Source organism: Mytilus trossulus, chromosome 1 (genome assembly GCF_036588685.1).
Source record: "Mytilus trossulus isolate FHL-02 chromosome 1, PNRI_Mtr1.1.1.hap1, whole genome shotgun sequence".
Lineage (NCBI taxonomy): Eukaryota > Metazoa > Mollusca > Bivalvia > Mytilida > Mytilidae > Mytilus > Mytilus trossulus.
In genome coordinates, this window is record NC_086373.1 from 88,580,117 (window position 1) to 88,596,195 (window position 16,079).

General features: G+C 32.6%; 1 protein-coding gene across 1 annotated transcript in view; it reads left to right on the forward strand.

The window, feature by feature from the left end:
• Positions 1 to 2,136: 2,136 nt before the first annotated feature.
• Positions 2,137 to 16,079, forward strand: part of LOC134688709 (calcium/calmodulin-dependent protein kinase type 1-like) — a 66,168-nt gene continuing 52,225 nt past the window's right edge. Inside the window, exon 1 of the mRNA XM_063549449.1 lies at positions 2,137 to 2,491. Coding sequence (XP_063405519.1) covers positions 2,394 to 2,491 — 98 coding nt within the window. The 5' untranslated portion in view covers positions 2,137 to 2,393. The remainder of the gene's footprint in view (positions 2,492 to 16,079) is intronic.

Here is a 16,079-nt window from a genome sequence, read left to right on the forward strand (position 1 = left end):
ATGCACTGTCGTGAAAGTCGATGCATTGTCGTGACAGAACGGTAATCAATGCACTGTCGTTATAGAAATGTAGTCAATACACTGCCATGAAAGAAAGGTAGTCAATACACTGCCGTGACAGAAAGGTAGTCAATGCACTGTCCTGACAGACAGAAAGGTAGTCGGGGCACTGTAGAGACAGAAAGGTGGTCAGTGCACTGTGATATCAAAAAGTAGCCAAGTACCGAAATGACAGAAAGGAAGTTAATGCACTGCCGTGACAGATAGGTAGTAAATGCACTGCCATGACAGAAAGGTAGTCAATGCACAGTCGTGACAGAAAGGTAGTCAATGCAATAACGTGACAGAAAGGTAATCAAAATACTGTCGTGACAGAAAGGTAGTCAACGAACTGTCGTGACAGAAAGGTAGCCAATGCACTGTCGTGAAAGTCGATGCATTGTCGTGACAGAACGGTAATCAATGCACTGTCGTTATAGAAATGTAGTCAATACACTGCCATGAAAGAAAGGTAGTCAATACACTGCCGTGACAGAAAGGTAGTCAATGCACTGTCCTGACAGACAGAAAGGTAGTCGGGGCACTGTAGAGATAGAAAGGTGGTCAGTGCACTGTGATATCAAAAAGTAGCCAAGTACCGAAATGACAGAAAGGAAGTTAATGCACTGCCGTGACAGATAGGTAGTAAATGCACTGCCATGACAGAAAGGTAGTCAATGCACAGTCGTGACAGAAAGGTAGTCAATGCAATGTCGTGACAGAAAGGTAGTCAATACACTGTCGTGACAGATGGACAGTCAATGCATCGTCGTGACAGAAAGGGTGTTAATGCACTGTCATGGCAGATAGGTTGTCAATGCACTGTCTTGACAGAACTGTCATAACAAAAAGGTAGTCAATGCACTTTCGTCACAGAAAAGTAGTTAATACAATGTCGTGACAGAAGGGTAATCAAAATACTGTCGTAACAGAAAGGTAGTCAACGAACTGTCGTGACAGAAAGGTAGGCAATGCACTGTCGTGAAAGAAATGTAATCAATGCACTGTCGTGACAGAAAGGTAGTCAATACACTGTTGTGACAGAAGGGTAATCAAAGCACTGTCGTGACAGAAAGGTAGTCAATGCACTGTCGTGACAGAAAGGTAGTAAATGCACTGTCGTGACAAAAAGGTAGTTGATACACTGTTGTGACAGAAAAGTAGTCAATGCACTGTCATGAAAATAATGTAGTCAATGTAATGTATTGACAGAAAGGTAGTGAATGCACTGTCGTGACAGAATGGTATGCAATGCATTGTCGTGACAGAAAAGGAAGGTCAATGCACTGCCGTGACAGAAAGGTAGTCAATGAACTGTCTCGACAGAAATGTAGTCAATGGAGTTCACCATGACTGAATGAAAGGTCAAAACATGTTGCAATGACAAAAAAAGGAGTCAGTGCACTGTCACAATAACAAATAAGAAGGTAAATGAAGTGTAAATAATGATCAATTCACTTTTAATATGCCAAAATCGTCTATGTACAATCATCTTTTAAAACACTGTCGAATTATTCTAGAACAGATTTTTCACTGACCATAAATTGACATTTTGCTCACTCCTATATATACTTAAGAGTAGTGCAGTTGTTTTCCACCCACCCACCCACCCACCACTCCCTAATGCAAAAGCGAATGTCTTTTTGTTCAATACATTTGGAAGTTCAACTATTTTATGGTTTAAATCAATGTCACATAAGTTGTTTTGAAGTCAAACATTTTTTTATATCAGTTCCTATATGAATATATTTCGCAGGTTACAATGACTACAGGTAACAATATAAAATATTATTATTGTTACCTGCAATTAACAGTTCTGTGACACTACTGGCACCCGTCGGTTTGAGTGTTGGGTGTACTCGAATGGTTAAAATCATTTAATTATGTCAACTCGTTCTTGTACACCGTGTCACCGTGTATTTTCCATTTTACTCATGGAAATTGCGCATATTTAGCACCAATTGAAAATTAAATGTATACAATAATTTCCAACCTGGCTGGCCATCTACCAAAGTGACTACTGTCGTACTGGCTAGCCGTAGAAACGGTAGTAAATGATATGGCTGATTAAGTTAATAAAGTTTAAAATACAAAGAATGCAGATGAAAATCTTTAAATAGAGAAAACATATTGTAGATTGAACAAATAGGACTGATCTCAAACTCGTATAATTACATAATGACAACTGACAATATTATTGATTTTCTTTTATAACATATGCAAACTCGCCTTCCATATTGTGACGTCACGTGATACAGTGAGAAAAGTGTTGAATGAGAAAAGCCTTACAAATACACAAATGACTTGAGAGGGACATACAAATTTCTGTTGACAATTTTTTCCGTAGGGACATAATGCCGTTATTCGGAAAGAAGAATGACGGTGAAAAGAAACACCCAGGGAAAGAATCGGACATTAAAAGGAGATACGAGTTTAAGAAAAAGCTCGGAACGTAAGTCATTACTGAACAGACTCTTTCAATTACACACATCCACCCATGAAAATAATAAACGATAGAAACTATTACACTTAAAATAATTGAAAATTCAACTAATTTTGTGCCTTAATTATTCATTTCAATAATGAAAGTTAAAGTAATTTATTATAAATTGGTGGATAAATATCGTGTAAACGAGCACCTGTTTTCCTGCTCATTGAACCGGAAAATATGTAAACATTTAGACTAGATACAGTATGATGTTTCAGCTCAGTATTTCAACTTGAAAATTGATTTGGATTGATCACTTTTAATGTATCATATAATATTTACATTATATTAAAAAAAATACCCACCACTGTGAAGAATCATATTTAATTTGTCCAGTGATCCAAAATATTACCAAGAATGTGTTTAGTCTTACTATACATATCCTTGATATTTATACAGATGACTGCATTTGTAAAACTCAATAAATGTAAAGGAATGCCGCTATTTTCTCAAAAACTTGCATCATTTTTTTTAATTTATTTCATTTATAACCATATATGTCTGAGTCCCTGTTGAAACATTCCACACTTACTATTTATAAATAAATAATCGTAGGAATTATTGTGTAAAAAGTTGCAACCTCACAAATTGAATAAGGACTTGGTAATAAACTGCCAGTATTAATCATGTATGTGTATGGTCTCAGAAATATAAAGATATTCTCACTATAGGGTAAAAAATGAGAAGGGATGTTAATGATTTTGACCATTGCATGTTCTAGCATTGTCATACATGTATGTTATTATCCCCTAAGGCACATTATATTAACAACTTCATTGATCTTCATTGGTTTCCCTTTTCAAAAGATATTTAAATTTAGGTTTGATCCCTGGTGAGGTCAAACCAAAGTCTTAACATTTTTTGGTTTGATGGACACACCCAAATACAATGTATCATGATCATGAAGTACGAGCCATACCTGCCAACTTTTAAAATGCCCATGGGGGTTTTATGTTCAAAATGGCTCCCATAGTCCCTCAAAACCTTCAAGGGGGCCTTCAAATATTTTAAATGTTGTTTGTTTGCCTTCTTCATACTTTTACAAGCCTGTAGCCATTGTAAAAATAATTGTTTTGTTTAAAATTGTGGACAAAATTGCTCTTTCAAAATTTCCATTTGGGAGCTTCCATGGGGGAAATTCCCCGGAAATAGTGACAGTTGGGCAGGTACATGTATGATATATTGAGCTTCCCTTCATATTTCGAAAGGCTACATGATAAACTGCAAACTTGCTTTCACTATGTAAATGGAAAAGGTTTCATTTCAAATTTTTAATTTAATTTCATTTATCAGTCCAAATTAAAAACAAAGTAAATATCACAAATTGCAAATCACTTATGAAAGAAAGAAGTTACAAGGAATAAGGGTGATATCATTATAGGTTATCACTACAACATTTCAGTACTACTAAGTTTCCTGGAAAGGATATAAGGTTGTATATAAGGATATAATTTTTAGGACTCAGGATATTGACTGTGAGAAAAGATTTTTAATGGTTGTGTTAACTATAATTGTAGTAGTGGTAATTCTAAGAATTTAAATAATAATCATAAATTTTGGTCAACCATGAATCCTATTTACAATTTAAGTTATACATAAAGTGCATGTATCACTTTAAATTTTAAAGGGTATTTCCTAAATGAGACGTTATAATACTTGTTTAGTTTTGTATTTCTGCATATGAGTATATTTGTTATATGATAATTTTAACAGAAAAGACTGTAAACAACAGAATATGAAGAAATCACTCTTCTTACTTCAAGTTATAATGATAACTCTTATTTCATGTAGAGCAAAATGGGGCATTTAGAAATAACTGCACGTTTCTGATAGAATGATCTCAGGCTGGCAGTAGTTTGGAAACTTGTATCAATATTTTGTTGTACATTTAACATGTTTAAGCAATGGAAACAAAAAGGGGCATGATAGTTCAGAGTCATCTTTACCTGACAATAACTCTATAGAAAATTTCCTCAGATGGAAATGTTACATAGATGTCATTTTTTTTGTATAGCTACTTTACATGCATGTCATAACATTTGTCATTGATTATAGGAAGATGTGGTGTGAGTGCCAATGAGACAACTCTCCATCCAAATAACAATTTATAAAAGTAAACCATTTAATATAGGTCAATGTCTTCAACACAGAGCCTTGGCTCACATCGAACAACAAGCTATAAAGGGCCCCACCATAGCAAGGGGCAATAATAAAAAATAGCAGGCGCTGATGAGTATTAATTCATCCAAACGTCGTAATATTGAATAAACAATAAAGGTTTAAACATGTGAAAGCTCTCTCACAGGCAAACAACCAATAACTAAAAATAGAAAGGCATACCAGTCTGCACCAAAAACTTTTTCAACTACTAGTCCAAAGACCAATATTATGACATTTTTTTCATTGGTCCATACAAAGTTTTGCAAAAAACTGACAAGTCCGATTGAAATTTTACTAGTAGTCTGGGGCATCGGACTCGTGGCTAACCATGCAGACTGGCATACACTACAAGCACGGGGACACATTCTACTGCATCCACACAGCACGAGAAACAAAACCTGCAGTAAATAGATAAAGGAAGATGTGGTGTGAGTGCCAATGAGACAACTGTTCATCCAAATAACAAAAAAGTATACATTAATAAGGCATAGTTTTTCATGTAGAATTGATTTTTGGACAAAATCAAAAAATGTTTAAACTGCATTACAAAATTTTGAATAATAAAGTAGAGAATGAAGAAAATGTGAATTGATTATAAAAGCTGTATGAAACAGTAAAGCCGTCCTGAACGTGCATGATATATTTGCCACTGGACATTAAACAACCAACATTCAATCAATCAATGAGACTGTAAAGTAGAATTAAATCTTTAATATAGAGCATTGGCATTGAATCAATTGTCTCAACAATCTGTTCTGACTGCTGTGACATCAGGGGAGTTTATAACCAATAAATGACCAAGATTTTCCTGTTCCAATAAAAGCAACATATAAAACGTGTATGAGATTAATCTACCAGGGACAGATTAAGAGAGAGTGGAAAGGTCTTCATGTAACTTTAATACGGGAGAATATATATACAATGTATAGTACCGTATAATTGGTTTTTAATTATGGATGGTTTTGAATTTTAAAAAAGAGTGACCCCAAAATTTTGTCTGTTTTTAAACAATTTAAAATTTCTATTTGATTTTTGTCGAGCCTTCGACTTTAGTCAAAAAAGCGAGACATAGCGATCCTACATTCCGTCTGCATCGGTGTCGGCGGCGTCCACAAATATCACTCTGTGGTTAAAGTTTTTGAAATTTTAATAACTTTCTTGAAATATCCTGGATTTCAACCAAACTTAGACAGAAGCTTTTTTATGTTCATAAGATAGTATCAAGGAGTAAATTTTGTAAAAATAAAATTCCATTTTTTCCGTATTTTACTTATAAATGGACTTAGTTTTTTCTGCCAGTAAACATTACATTCACTCTGTGGTTAAAGTTTTTAAAATTTTAATAACTCTCTTAAACTATGCTGGAATTGTACCGAACTTGGCCAGAAGCTTGTTTATGACCAGAAGATAGTATCCAGAAGTAAATTTTGTTAAAATAAAATACCATTTTCCCGTATTTTCATATAAATGGACTTTAGTTTTTCTTCCAGTTTACATTACACTTCCAGTCTGCAATTAAAGTTTTAAAAACATTTTTAAGATTCTTAAACTAGCCTGGATTTTTACCAAACTTGGACAGAAGCTTCTGACAACCAAACGATAGTATCAAAAAGAATAATTTTATTGATTTTAATCATCATTTTTGTTGAGTGTGTGATTACAAAAAAAGTAGGCGAGACACTGGGTTCTGCGGAACCCTTACAAATTTTTAATTAAAGGATGCTGATTAGTAAACAGTTAAAAAATTGTAACTTATATTCAAAATATGCCATGGTTGATATTGGATCCCTTTTCATTCAGTAATGGCAGTTAATTTAATTGGTAAATAAAGGCAACAGTAGTATACCGCTGTTCAAAACTCATAAATCCATGGACAAAAAACAAAATCGGGGCAACAAACCAAAACCGAGGGAAACGCATTAAATATAAGAGGAGAACAACGACACAACACCGAAACGCAACAGCACACAGAAACGGACCAAGCAACAGACAATACACTAAAATAAATTATGTAAAAATTGGACCAAAACTCAAATAATGAATAATAAAGAATAAGCATGCATAATTTCAGTCAGTTTTGAGTGCACTTTATAATTGTCATATATATATTTAGCTGATTATATAATTTATCTTCTTGATATCTGATTTTTTGGTAATCTTGTTACATGTATTATAATATTGATAGGATTGTTTAGGTATTTGTCACTGGTAATACAAATGTACATACAAAAGCATATAAATTAGTTATTTGTTTAAAATTAATTCTGACCTTTCATGTCCTTACAAAACAGTGTTTTTTAAAGATCATTGTTTTTCAGGAACGATTGTATTAAATTTTAACACTATGAAATATTGGTTCAACAAATGCTTAAAATTTATAAAAGTCATGTAAGAAATAGTATATAATAAAACATAAAATTGAGAATGGAGATGAAAATGGTGAATGTGTCAAAGAGACAACAACCCTACTAAAATGTATACAAGCATTTGAAGATGTGCTTCTTGTCATATATAGTGTTAAAACTTGAGGGGGAAGTTAATTAATTATTTTTTGAAATACTGAATTTAGTTTTACTGATAAACATACAGGTTCCTTTTTCTTGTAGCTTATACATCTGAAAGTGAATTCAAATATTTTGTTATGCCTATTATGGTTATCCCCTAATAGTATTTAAGACAGAAAATTTCAAACATTTTTGTAGGGTTGAGTCTTTTTGATCTTTGATACAGTTTGTTTACTGGTGTAAGTGAAACCTTTTGTTAAAGGGGGTCTCATTGGGGGGTTCCTATCCCGGATCCCGCTTACTGTTTTGTCAGATTCCTGTATCCCGCTTATACTATGTACCTAAGCAATTCTAAATATTTTTGTTATTTCCCGGGTCCCGCTAGACCTCATTTCCCGTTTTCACGACACAATAATTTGACTTTCACGCGTCACGCTTACAAAATATCGACAATCCCGCGTCACGCTTAGACCCCAATGAGACCCATGTTAAAGTCTAAAGGAAAGGGAGAACACATGAAGCTGATTCTATCCAACTTAACAAATATTTACACTTAATCCTGGTCGTATTTTAAATGAACAAATGTAGTTCTTGTGATGAAATTACCATCCTCTGTCAGATTGCACAAATGTTGCTTTTTCTCGTCCAAAGTGGTTTTAAATTCAATTTTGTCGCACACTAAATCTGATTATATGATGAATAAATCTTGTTCTTATTTGTGTTTATAATCAGGATTTGTTGAAGCTTATGTAGAAACAGGTCCACTTTGACACTGATCAATAATGGGGCATTCTTTATGTAATTTGTGACCATAGGGAAATTATAGTAATGAAAAATCAATGCTAATTACAAGGTACTTCTGACATTGGGAAAATTTACGTCCAGCTTTCTTATTGTTAATGCTTATATATTTGTAATCATACACTTTTCCTGCAGAATACATTTTGATCGGTATTTGTTTATTTCCGATAATCCAGTTTATACAATTCTTTGATGTATCCATTAAATCATGTTTTATACGACCATGTATTGAAAATGAACATGTATTGATACTGATATTGTTCAGTGATATCCATAATTTTGACGTGAAAAGGAAAACATTGGATAAGGTTGTAGATATCAGGAGTTTTGAAATGACATTTGCTATTATTTCATGCTGATTGCAGAAAATGGCTATAAATTTCAAATAATGTCAAATGTCTGACGCTAGTAATTCAAATTGTTTTCCTGATAGTCTTGGATATGCATGTTCTATATCTGACAATGTCTGATGGGAGAAATGGTTTGTTAAATATCTGATTTTAGTGAGTGCAGTAAAGCAGGAAAAAAAATCGTGTTTATTTTCAGGGTTTTGTTTAATTTGAATGCAGAAAAGAATAAAAGGATGAGCATTAATAAAATATAATAGAATTGAGAATAGAAACAGGGAATGAGTCAAACCCACCCAAAGTGCAGAAAACAGCTGAAGGCCATCAATTGGTTTTATTCTAATTCTTTTAACAAAATCATCATTATTGATGTGACAATAAAAGATCTTTGTTATACCCTGAATTGCTTTATATAGTCAAATCAAAGGTACATGTGTAAATTATTCAAAGTGTACTCCATAAAGATAATTAGTAAATAAATGGAAATAAAATAAAAAGATTATTGTTTTATTATTTATTTGACCACAGAGAATTACAGAAAGCACTATACATATACACTGGTATAGAAATAGACTGCTTTCACAGTGTTTGATGATCAAATGAATGAATAATAACTTAATGTTCTATGATCCAAGTATTGATTGAACAGAAACGCTTCTGTACAAGATTTGTTTAGACTCCAAAAGCATCTCCACACCATATGTCTCTTGTTTGCTGATGTGACACTCTTGCTTGCAGCATGATAATAGATTACTGTATGTAATTGCATACTTCATCTTGTAGGATCAACTTGAGTTTCTCATTGAAACACGCTTCTCTTTGTATTCTGACATTTATTTCCAAGAGTACTTTACCTTCAGACTTTACCCATTAAGTGTATAAACATTTCAATTTTTTGATCACTTGCATATGAAAAACAAACATTGGTTTGGTGCTTAGGAGTCAGAACTGTAGGGTTAACACATATTTTTAATCAATTTGAGAATACTGCCCTGAGTAGCTGTGGTACACCATTTTCTTATGTGGGTCATTCATTCCATCTGAAAACCAACAAGTTGTTAGTCTTTTGACTTTTTTTTTTAAATGCCTACAGATATTACTCTTTCTAATTTACAGATGGGCTGCTGCAATCATGTGTCTCCTTACCTATAAACACAAAATCATATTAAATTTATTTAATAAATCTTCAAACTGCAATCTTGCGGCTAGTCAAATATACATTCGTAGATGTTAAACTTATGTACACATCATTCATTTTAACATCTTATTGATACCCTTTCCCTATCATTCATTTTCAGTCAGATGATAAGTATATAACTTGCTTGATACTTAAGTTCAATATTTTATTGCCTCTACCTAATGATCCTTTTACAAATTATTGACATTCATTGGCCCTGAACAAAGTTGTAAACCTTGGAGCTGGTTTTTATTACTCAATTTCTCATTCTTCCATAAATGATGGTCTTTCCATAGAGATTATTTCCCTTATTAGGAGCATAAAATGAGAGTTATTTATGGCCAACTTGATTAACTCTGGGATGTTATAAGAGTATTTGGAATTATTTTAGTTAACAACCTTCTGTCATGACTGTGGGGGAAGACTTTTTGACATATCAAATGAATTTAGTGTCCACTGGTTTATTAAAGTGCATTTACACCAGATACACAAATACAATTCCACTCAATATTGGATTTATAATCACCATATAATTTGGTAAATTACTGGTAAACATGATTGTCTGTTGGTGTTAAAAACTATCATTAGCACCCATGGCTAAATTATATACATTGTGCAAGGAAACACAAAAGTCAGAACAAAACTTTAATTTAATTGTTTATTATAAGTCTGATACTGTGGATTCATTTATATTCGTGGGTATCAATTTTCGAGGATTGCTGAAAACTTGCATTTTCGAGGCTATTTGATTTCGTGGTTTTGCCTATCTCTGTATCAAAGCCTATTGCAAATATGTTATTCGTTGAACATTTTTATTCGTGGTTCACCTCTACCCTTGAAACCCATGAAAATTGGTATCCAACGAATAATAATGAATCCACAGTATGCCAAATTTTAGAAATATGTTGCTTGCTTTCCAAGGTACAGATTTATAACTCTTTCTACTATAATTAATTATATTGGTCCCCTGCATGGCCTACATAACCACCTTTGTCCTTCACAAGGCAAATGTAAAAACCAACCATCTTTTCTTTTTTTAAAATACTCAGATGAATGTTGAGTAAGAAATTGGTCAATAGGTCTTTTTCAGACTGAAATATATCTAAAATCAGTTTACTTCAGGTCTCTTGTCTTTAAATATTGTCCTGTTGTTCTGAAATAAAGGTCATTTAAGTTATACTTCAGATAATCTTGGTAGTTTCACATTGTATTGTCACATTTATGTGTCATATACATGTATCAGAAATATTCTAGGCTGAGATGAGGTCCTTGAAATATAAAGAGGGGAATCATGAGTTTTACTGTGTTACTTTTGAGTAGTATTTTTTCAAAATAACTAACTAAAAACTAAAAGTTTTGTAGAATCATTGATCAAATATGTTTTATTGTTAGTCTCTGTTGCATGAGATGTGCAATTGAAAGAAAATAGAATGACAGTCATAAATATTATATAAGAGTCTGCTGCAGAGATTTCCTGATACTAAAGCCTACCAAGGTTTGTTGTTTACTTTACAAAGAACAGCTTTACTAAAGCTTTGTAGACGTTAATCTAGACACTGATCCAAACAACCCTGTCTCTTCCGTGAGTTATAAATGACTAACAATTTACATTGCTATATCATAAAATGTGAGTGTGATGAAAAGTTGAGTGGCTCTGATCATATACTCTAAGGAGTATGAACCATTACTTAGTGAGAAAATCATTACTTTGTAGTGATCTTCATAGTTATAGACTGACAGAAATGTCACAATGTTTGCATGCTACTCATGTGAAATCTTCAAATTAGTCTGGCCGTACTCTCAAAATAAGATTAGAAAGTGATTTTTTTCTCTCTCCATAGTTATTAGTCTTATTTTCAGTGTATATTATTGAATAAGGAGAACTGGGATAAAAATCAATGAGACATCGCCCCAACAATAAAAGACATAAAACAAAAAAGACTATTGTGACACATTCTGTCATTGACATGCATGTGTTATGTCAAAAGTGATGAATTATGCCTTGTACATTGGAATCAGAAATGTGCATTTTATAGATAATGACATAGAAGGATATGAAATTGAATGTTCCATTTACTTTAGGGGCAACCATCAGTGGAAACCTTAAGAATACTTTGTAGTTAATGGATAACTTTTAAAAAATTTGATATCAACCTGCAAAAATATAAGAAATTTTATAAAACAATACAATATGTTTACAGTAGCATGCATAGTGCGCTTAAAAAAAACAACCAAATGGACAGCTTTTCATGTGAATGCATAATGTTTGTGGGGTACAGGAATTGTGGATTGTGATATCCCTCTAACCATTTAATAAAGTACCCAACAAAATGCAAATTACTTAAACACAGTATATGGTTATCTTACAAATCATTGATTTACACCCCAATAATTTGAAATTATTTTACAAACTACTATGGAAGAGAATAATTCACAGTTTAAACATGTGGAATCCATAAGCAGAAAAGGAAAATTTAAAATAATGATTTATGGTTTTATTTTAGGGGAGAGGGAAGTAACTTCAGTTTTAACATGAAAACAACCAAACATGGCAATTTGTGTTATAAATTTCTTCAGCAGCTAACAAATACAGTTTTCCAAAAACATATACTTGATATGTTTGGGTATTAATTGAATGTTCCTATATTTCATATATTTATAAAGGGAAACCTATTTTTGACAGACAAATAAATGTGAATTGCATTTAACTTGCTATTTCAAAACAAAATAAATTTTATGTTTGAAGAATTATCCTACCATATATTTGATTTCTTAAATGGAATGAAATTGAATCAGTAGTCTATTTATGGGTCAAAAAGCCTTCTTAACAACAACATTGAACAAATTAATCAATTAAGTAAACAGCTTGTGATCACTGAAGATTTGTTTGTCCAAACTCGCCATAGATATGTTATAAATTCTTTATGTATTTATATTAAAGTGTATGGGTACAAAAATATAAAAAGAAAATCTATTCAATGTGTAGTAAAACTAAGTACCTGAATATTGTTTTCCTTTCATAGAAATACTGAACATATATCTATTTATTATTATTAATCAAACTTAGAAGTGCTCGATTGTCATGGTCCTTGTGAATTATGAAATTCAATAAGATCTTAATAAAACTTAGTTAAATAAGAATCCTGGGTGGCTCAAATCAAAGATTAGTAATCAAGGTAATTGGTATGTGCTGCTCCTCTGCTAATACATTGCAAATATAAGTAAAATAAAAGACTGGCTCTGAGTGGAAATAATGTGTCTGGGTGTGAACTAGCATGTTGAAAATGCAGATCAGCATGTAGGTCTAGTGCAAACCCCCTCCCCAAGTTCCAATTTGAGTGGTATCACTTTAATTGTTTGCAAGTAAGGCTTTTATAACATTATATTCAAGCAGTGGCATCATCCATTATTTTGTTCAAATGTTGATATCGACATTACATTTTATATTATATATTCTGAAGTTATGGGATTTGACATATGAGAATCGTTTATAAATTACATTTTTAACTGCTTAACTTAAGCTTGCTATGACATTTGATATTTTAATCCAAATTTTGGTAGAGCGATGGCCTTGCTACCTGGTAAATTGTCTAGTCTCTTCCTTCAATATTTCTGGATATCAATTTATAACCAACATGAATGAAGATTCATATTAAGAATTGTGGTCTACCATTTTCCTTATTTCACAATGACTCGCCCCCTTATTTTCAATATTGTAAATGTCATTGCTATAGAAACATTGTCTTGGAAGAATCTCAACTTCAAACAAAAGAATCAAAATGATAAAAGAAATGAAGTTTATGTAGTAATTTAATTTAATAACTATTATTTAATGACAGAGATTAGTTATTACAGCTACACACCATGAATTATATGTAAGTACTTCCTAGTAAGCATCTGATACAGTATTGTAAAGGAGCCCAAGTGTGTTGAACTGTCATCATCTTGTTATTTGAAGCTGAAGGTCAATCTTCACTGTATGTATAGTCCATCTTCAGTGCCAAAGGTCATGGTTACAAACCCAACCTGGGTCTAAACAGACTTTGAAATTGTTATTTGTGTTTTCTCTAATAAGCACTCTGCAATTAGGAGTAAGAGCAAAAAGTGATCCTCTCTGATTCCAAATAAGGTGTCCAGGTAGGGTGACAAATTGTCTTCCTAAAGACTGTTACCTTATGAACTAGTATTTTAAAAATCAGTGTCAGCATGTCAGTCTCGTTTGAAGCAGGTTTATATTACATTAACATGTTCTTGACCAGAATATGCATTTAATTTGCCGCTGGATATTTAAAAGCCATCTAGCACCATCATGATCATTTGATAGGGAATCATACCATCACTTGTCAATGATCGATGGTCTCATACTTGATATTGCCTTATTATTTGGATCCCATGATTCAGTTAACAAGTTGTGTATATATCTATTACTATGTCCATGGGATCGACATCAGATCTGCTTAATAGGATTGTGTTTCTGTGGTGTAGGTATGCTCAGGGGCGGATCCAGCCATTTTAAAAAGGGGGTGCCCAACCCAGGATAAGGAGGGGGTTCCAACTATATGTCCCCATTCGAATGCATTGATGGGCCAAAAAAAGGGGGGTTCCAACCCCGGGAATCCCCCTCTGGATCCGCCACTGATGCTTTAACAAGCTGACTGTGCAAGGGCTGTATAGCCTGTTAAGGTCGTTAAAAACTTCCATATACAGATGCTTTAGTTATCTAGGTATCCAAGAATGGTTTTACATTGTCTTATCTGGGCCTTTTATAGCTGACTACACGGTATGTGCTTTGCTCATTGTTGAAGGCCATACGGTGATCTATAGTTGTTAATGTTTGTGTCATTTTGGTCTTTTTGTGGATAGTTGTCTCATTGGCAATCATACCACATGTTCTTTTTTATAATGAAACGCCACATCTTCTTAATCCTTACTGAGAGGATTGGTACCTATGTGGTCCAATTAAGTACCCATAAACATTATTCTAATAGGATGGATGCTTGATTGGTCTATGTTGCCCAGAAATTTAAGAAAATAAGAAGATGTTGTATGATTGCCAATGAGACAGCTCTCCTCTAGAGACCAAATGACATGAAAATTGTGAAGAAGATGTTAAGTAATCTCCCAGACATTTTAGTACAGAATTTATTTTATCATAGATTCGATTAGTTGTCAAAATATTTATTATGTTCTTCTAAACAAAATTTAAGATTGCATAAAGAAACTGCATGTTGGTTGCTTTTAATCTTTTAGTTAATGGACTGTCTATGACTTTGTATTGTTCACTTTGCATAGATAACTAGTATATATGTTCTGAAAAAAATTAAGATTGCATATAAAAACTGCATGTTAGTTTGTCTTTTAATCTTTTATTTAATGGACTGCCTATGACTTTGTAGCGTTTTCTTTGCATATTACACACAATTATTGTTGCTGATAATCATGATAATGTTCATGAAACCTGAATGCAGATTCATCTTTGGCTCCTCAATTTCGCCATAATGATTTTTTAAAGTCAGTTATGGAAGTACATTGTAACTGATCTGAGCATGATTGGAGCCAGTCTAAATAGTGAAATATTACTATCAGTACTATTCAATTCAGCTTAGCATAGATTACACGCTTTAAGGTTTAAATATACATCATATAGAAATCAAAATAAATTCTTTAACTTTTGATTTAAATTCATACTTATTGAAAGTACATCAAAGTATTAAATTAATTTATTGACATTATTGTGGAGTTAAGATTTTTAACAGTTCAATTGTTACTAGCTTTAGAAATTAAATGAAATCTGTCAAATGCAAATTTAAACTTTAAACATGGTTATTTAAATGAACATGTAGATACAGCTTAAAGTCACTTTTCATAGATAGAAAGAATTTGTTTAGTAATAAATTAATTATCAGTTAGATTACTGCTGTTATTTACAGTTTCAGGCATTAATCCAAGAAACCATGTTTGAGTTTTTAGTGCGAAATACTTACAAACCTTTTAAATTAGGGAAACAGGTTTTAATAAAAACAATAATTAAAGTGTGCAGTCTGATAAAAACACTAGTCTAATCTTCCGGTTTATCTATGTTTTTTGTAACAGCCCCATTTTTCTACAGCCCTATTTAGTGATCACAGTCTAAAGTAAGATGATTGTTGTCCACAAGTCTGTCCATCTAAACATTGCATTTACAATACAATTAGAATAAATATTTTCTGTAATCAAACTTTGAAATAATTTTGAATATTAGATGACATTATACACCTTCATTTTTTGTGATCATTTTTTTTTTATGAAAACATTGTTTTTTTTACTTAACCTATGCTTTTTTTGGGAGAATGAGAATATTGTTGTCAGTTAGACACACACAAGTTCAGTACTATTTGGGAAATGTCGGGAGGTACATTTTATCAATCTGGTTATAAATCTTCCACTCTACAGCGGCTTCTTAGAGCTTTCATTGGTTGGTCCTGTGGACTTAGCATTGGGACTCTAAATTTTCTTCTTTATCTGAAACTGTCTCAATTTAAAAAGCTTAGAAACATCATTCAATGAATAAGTGCAATTGACAA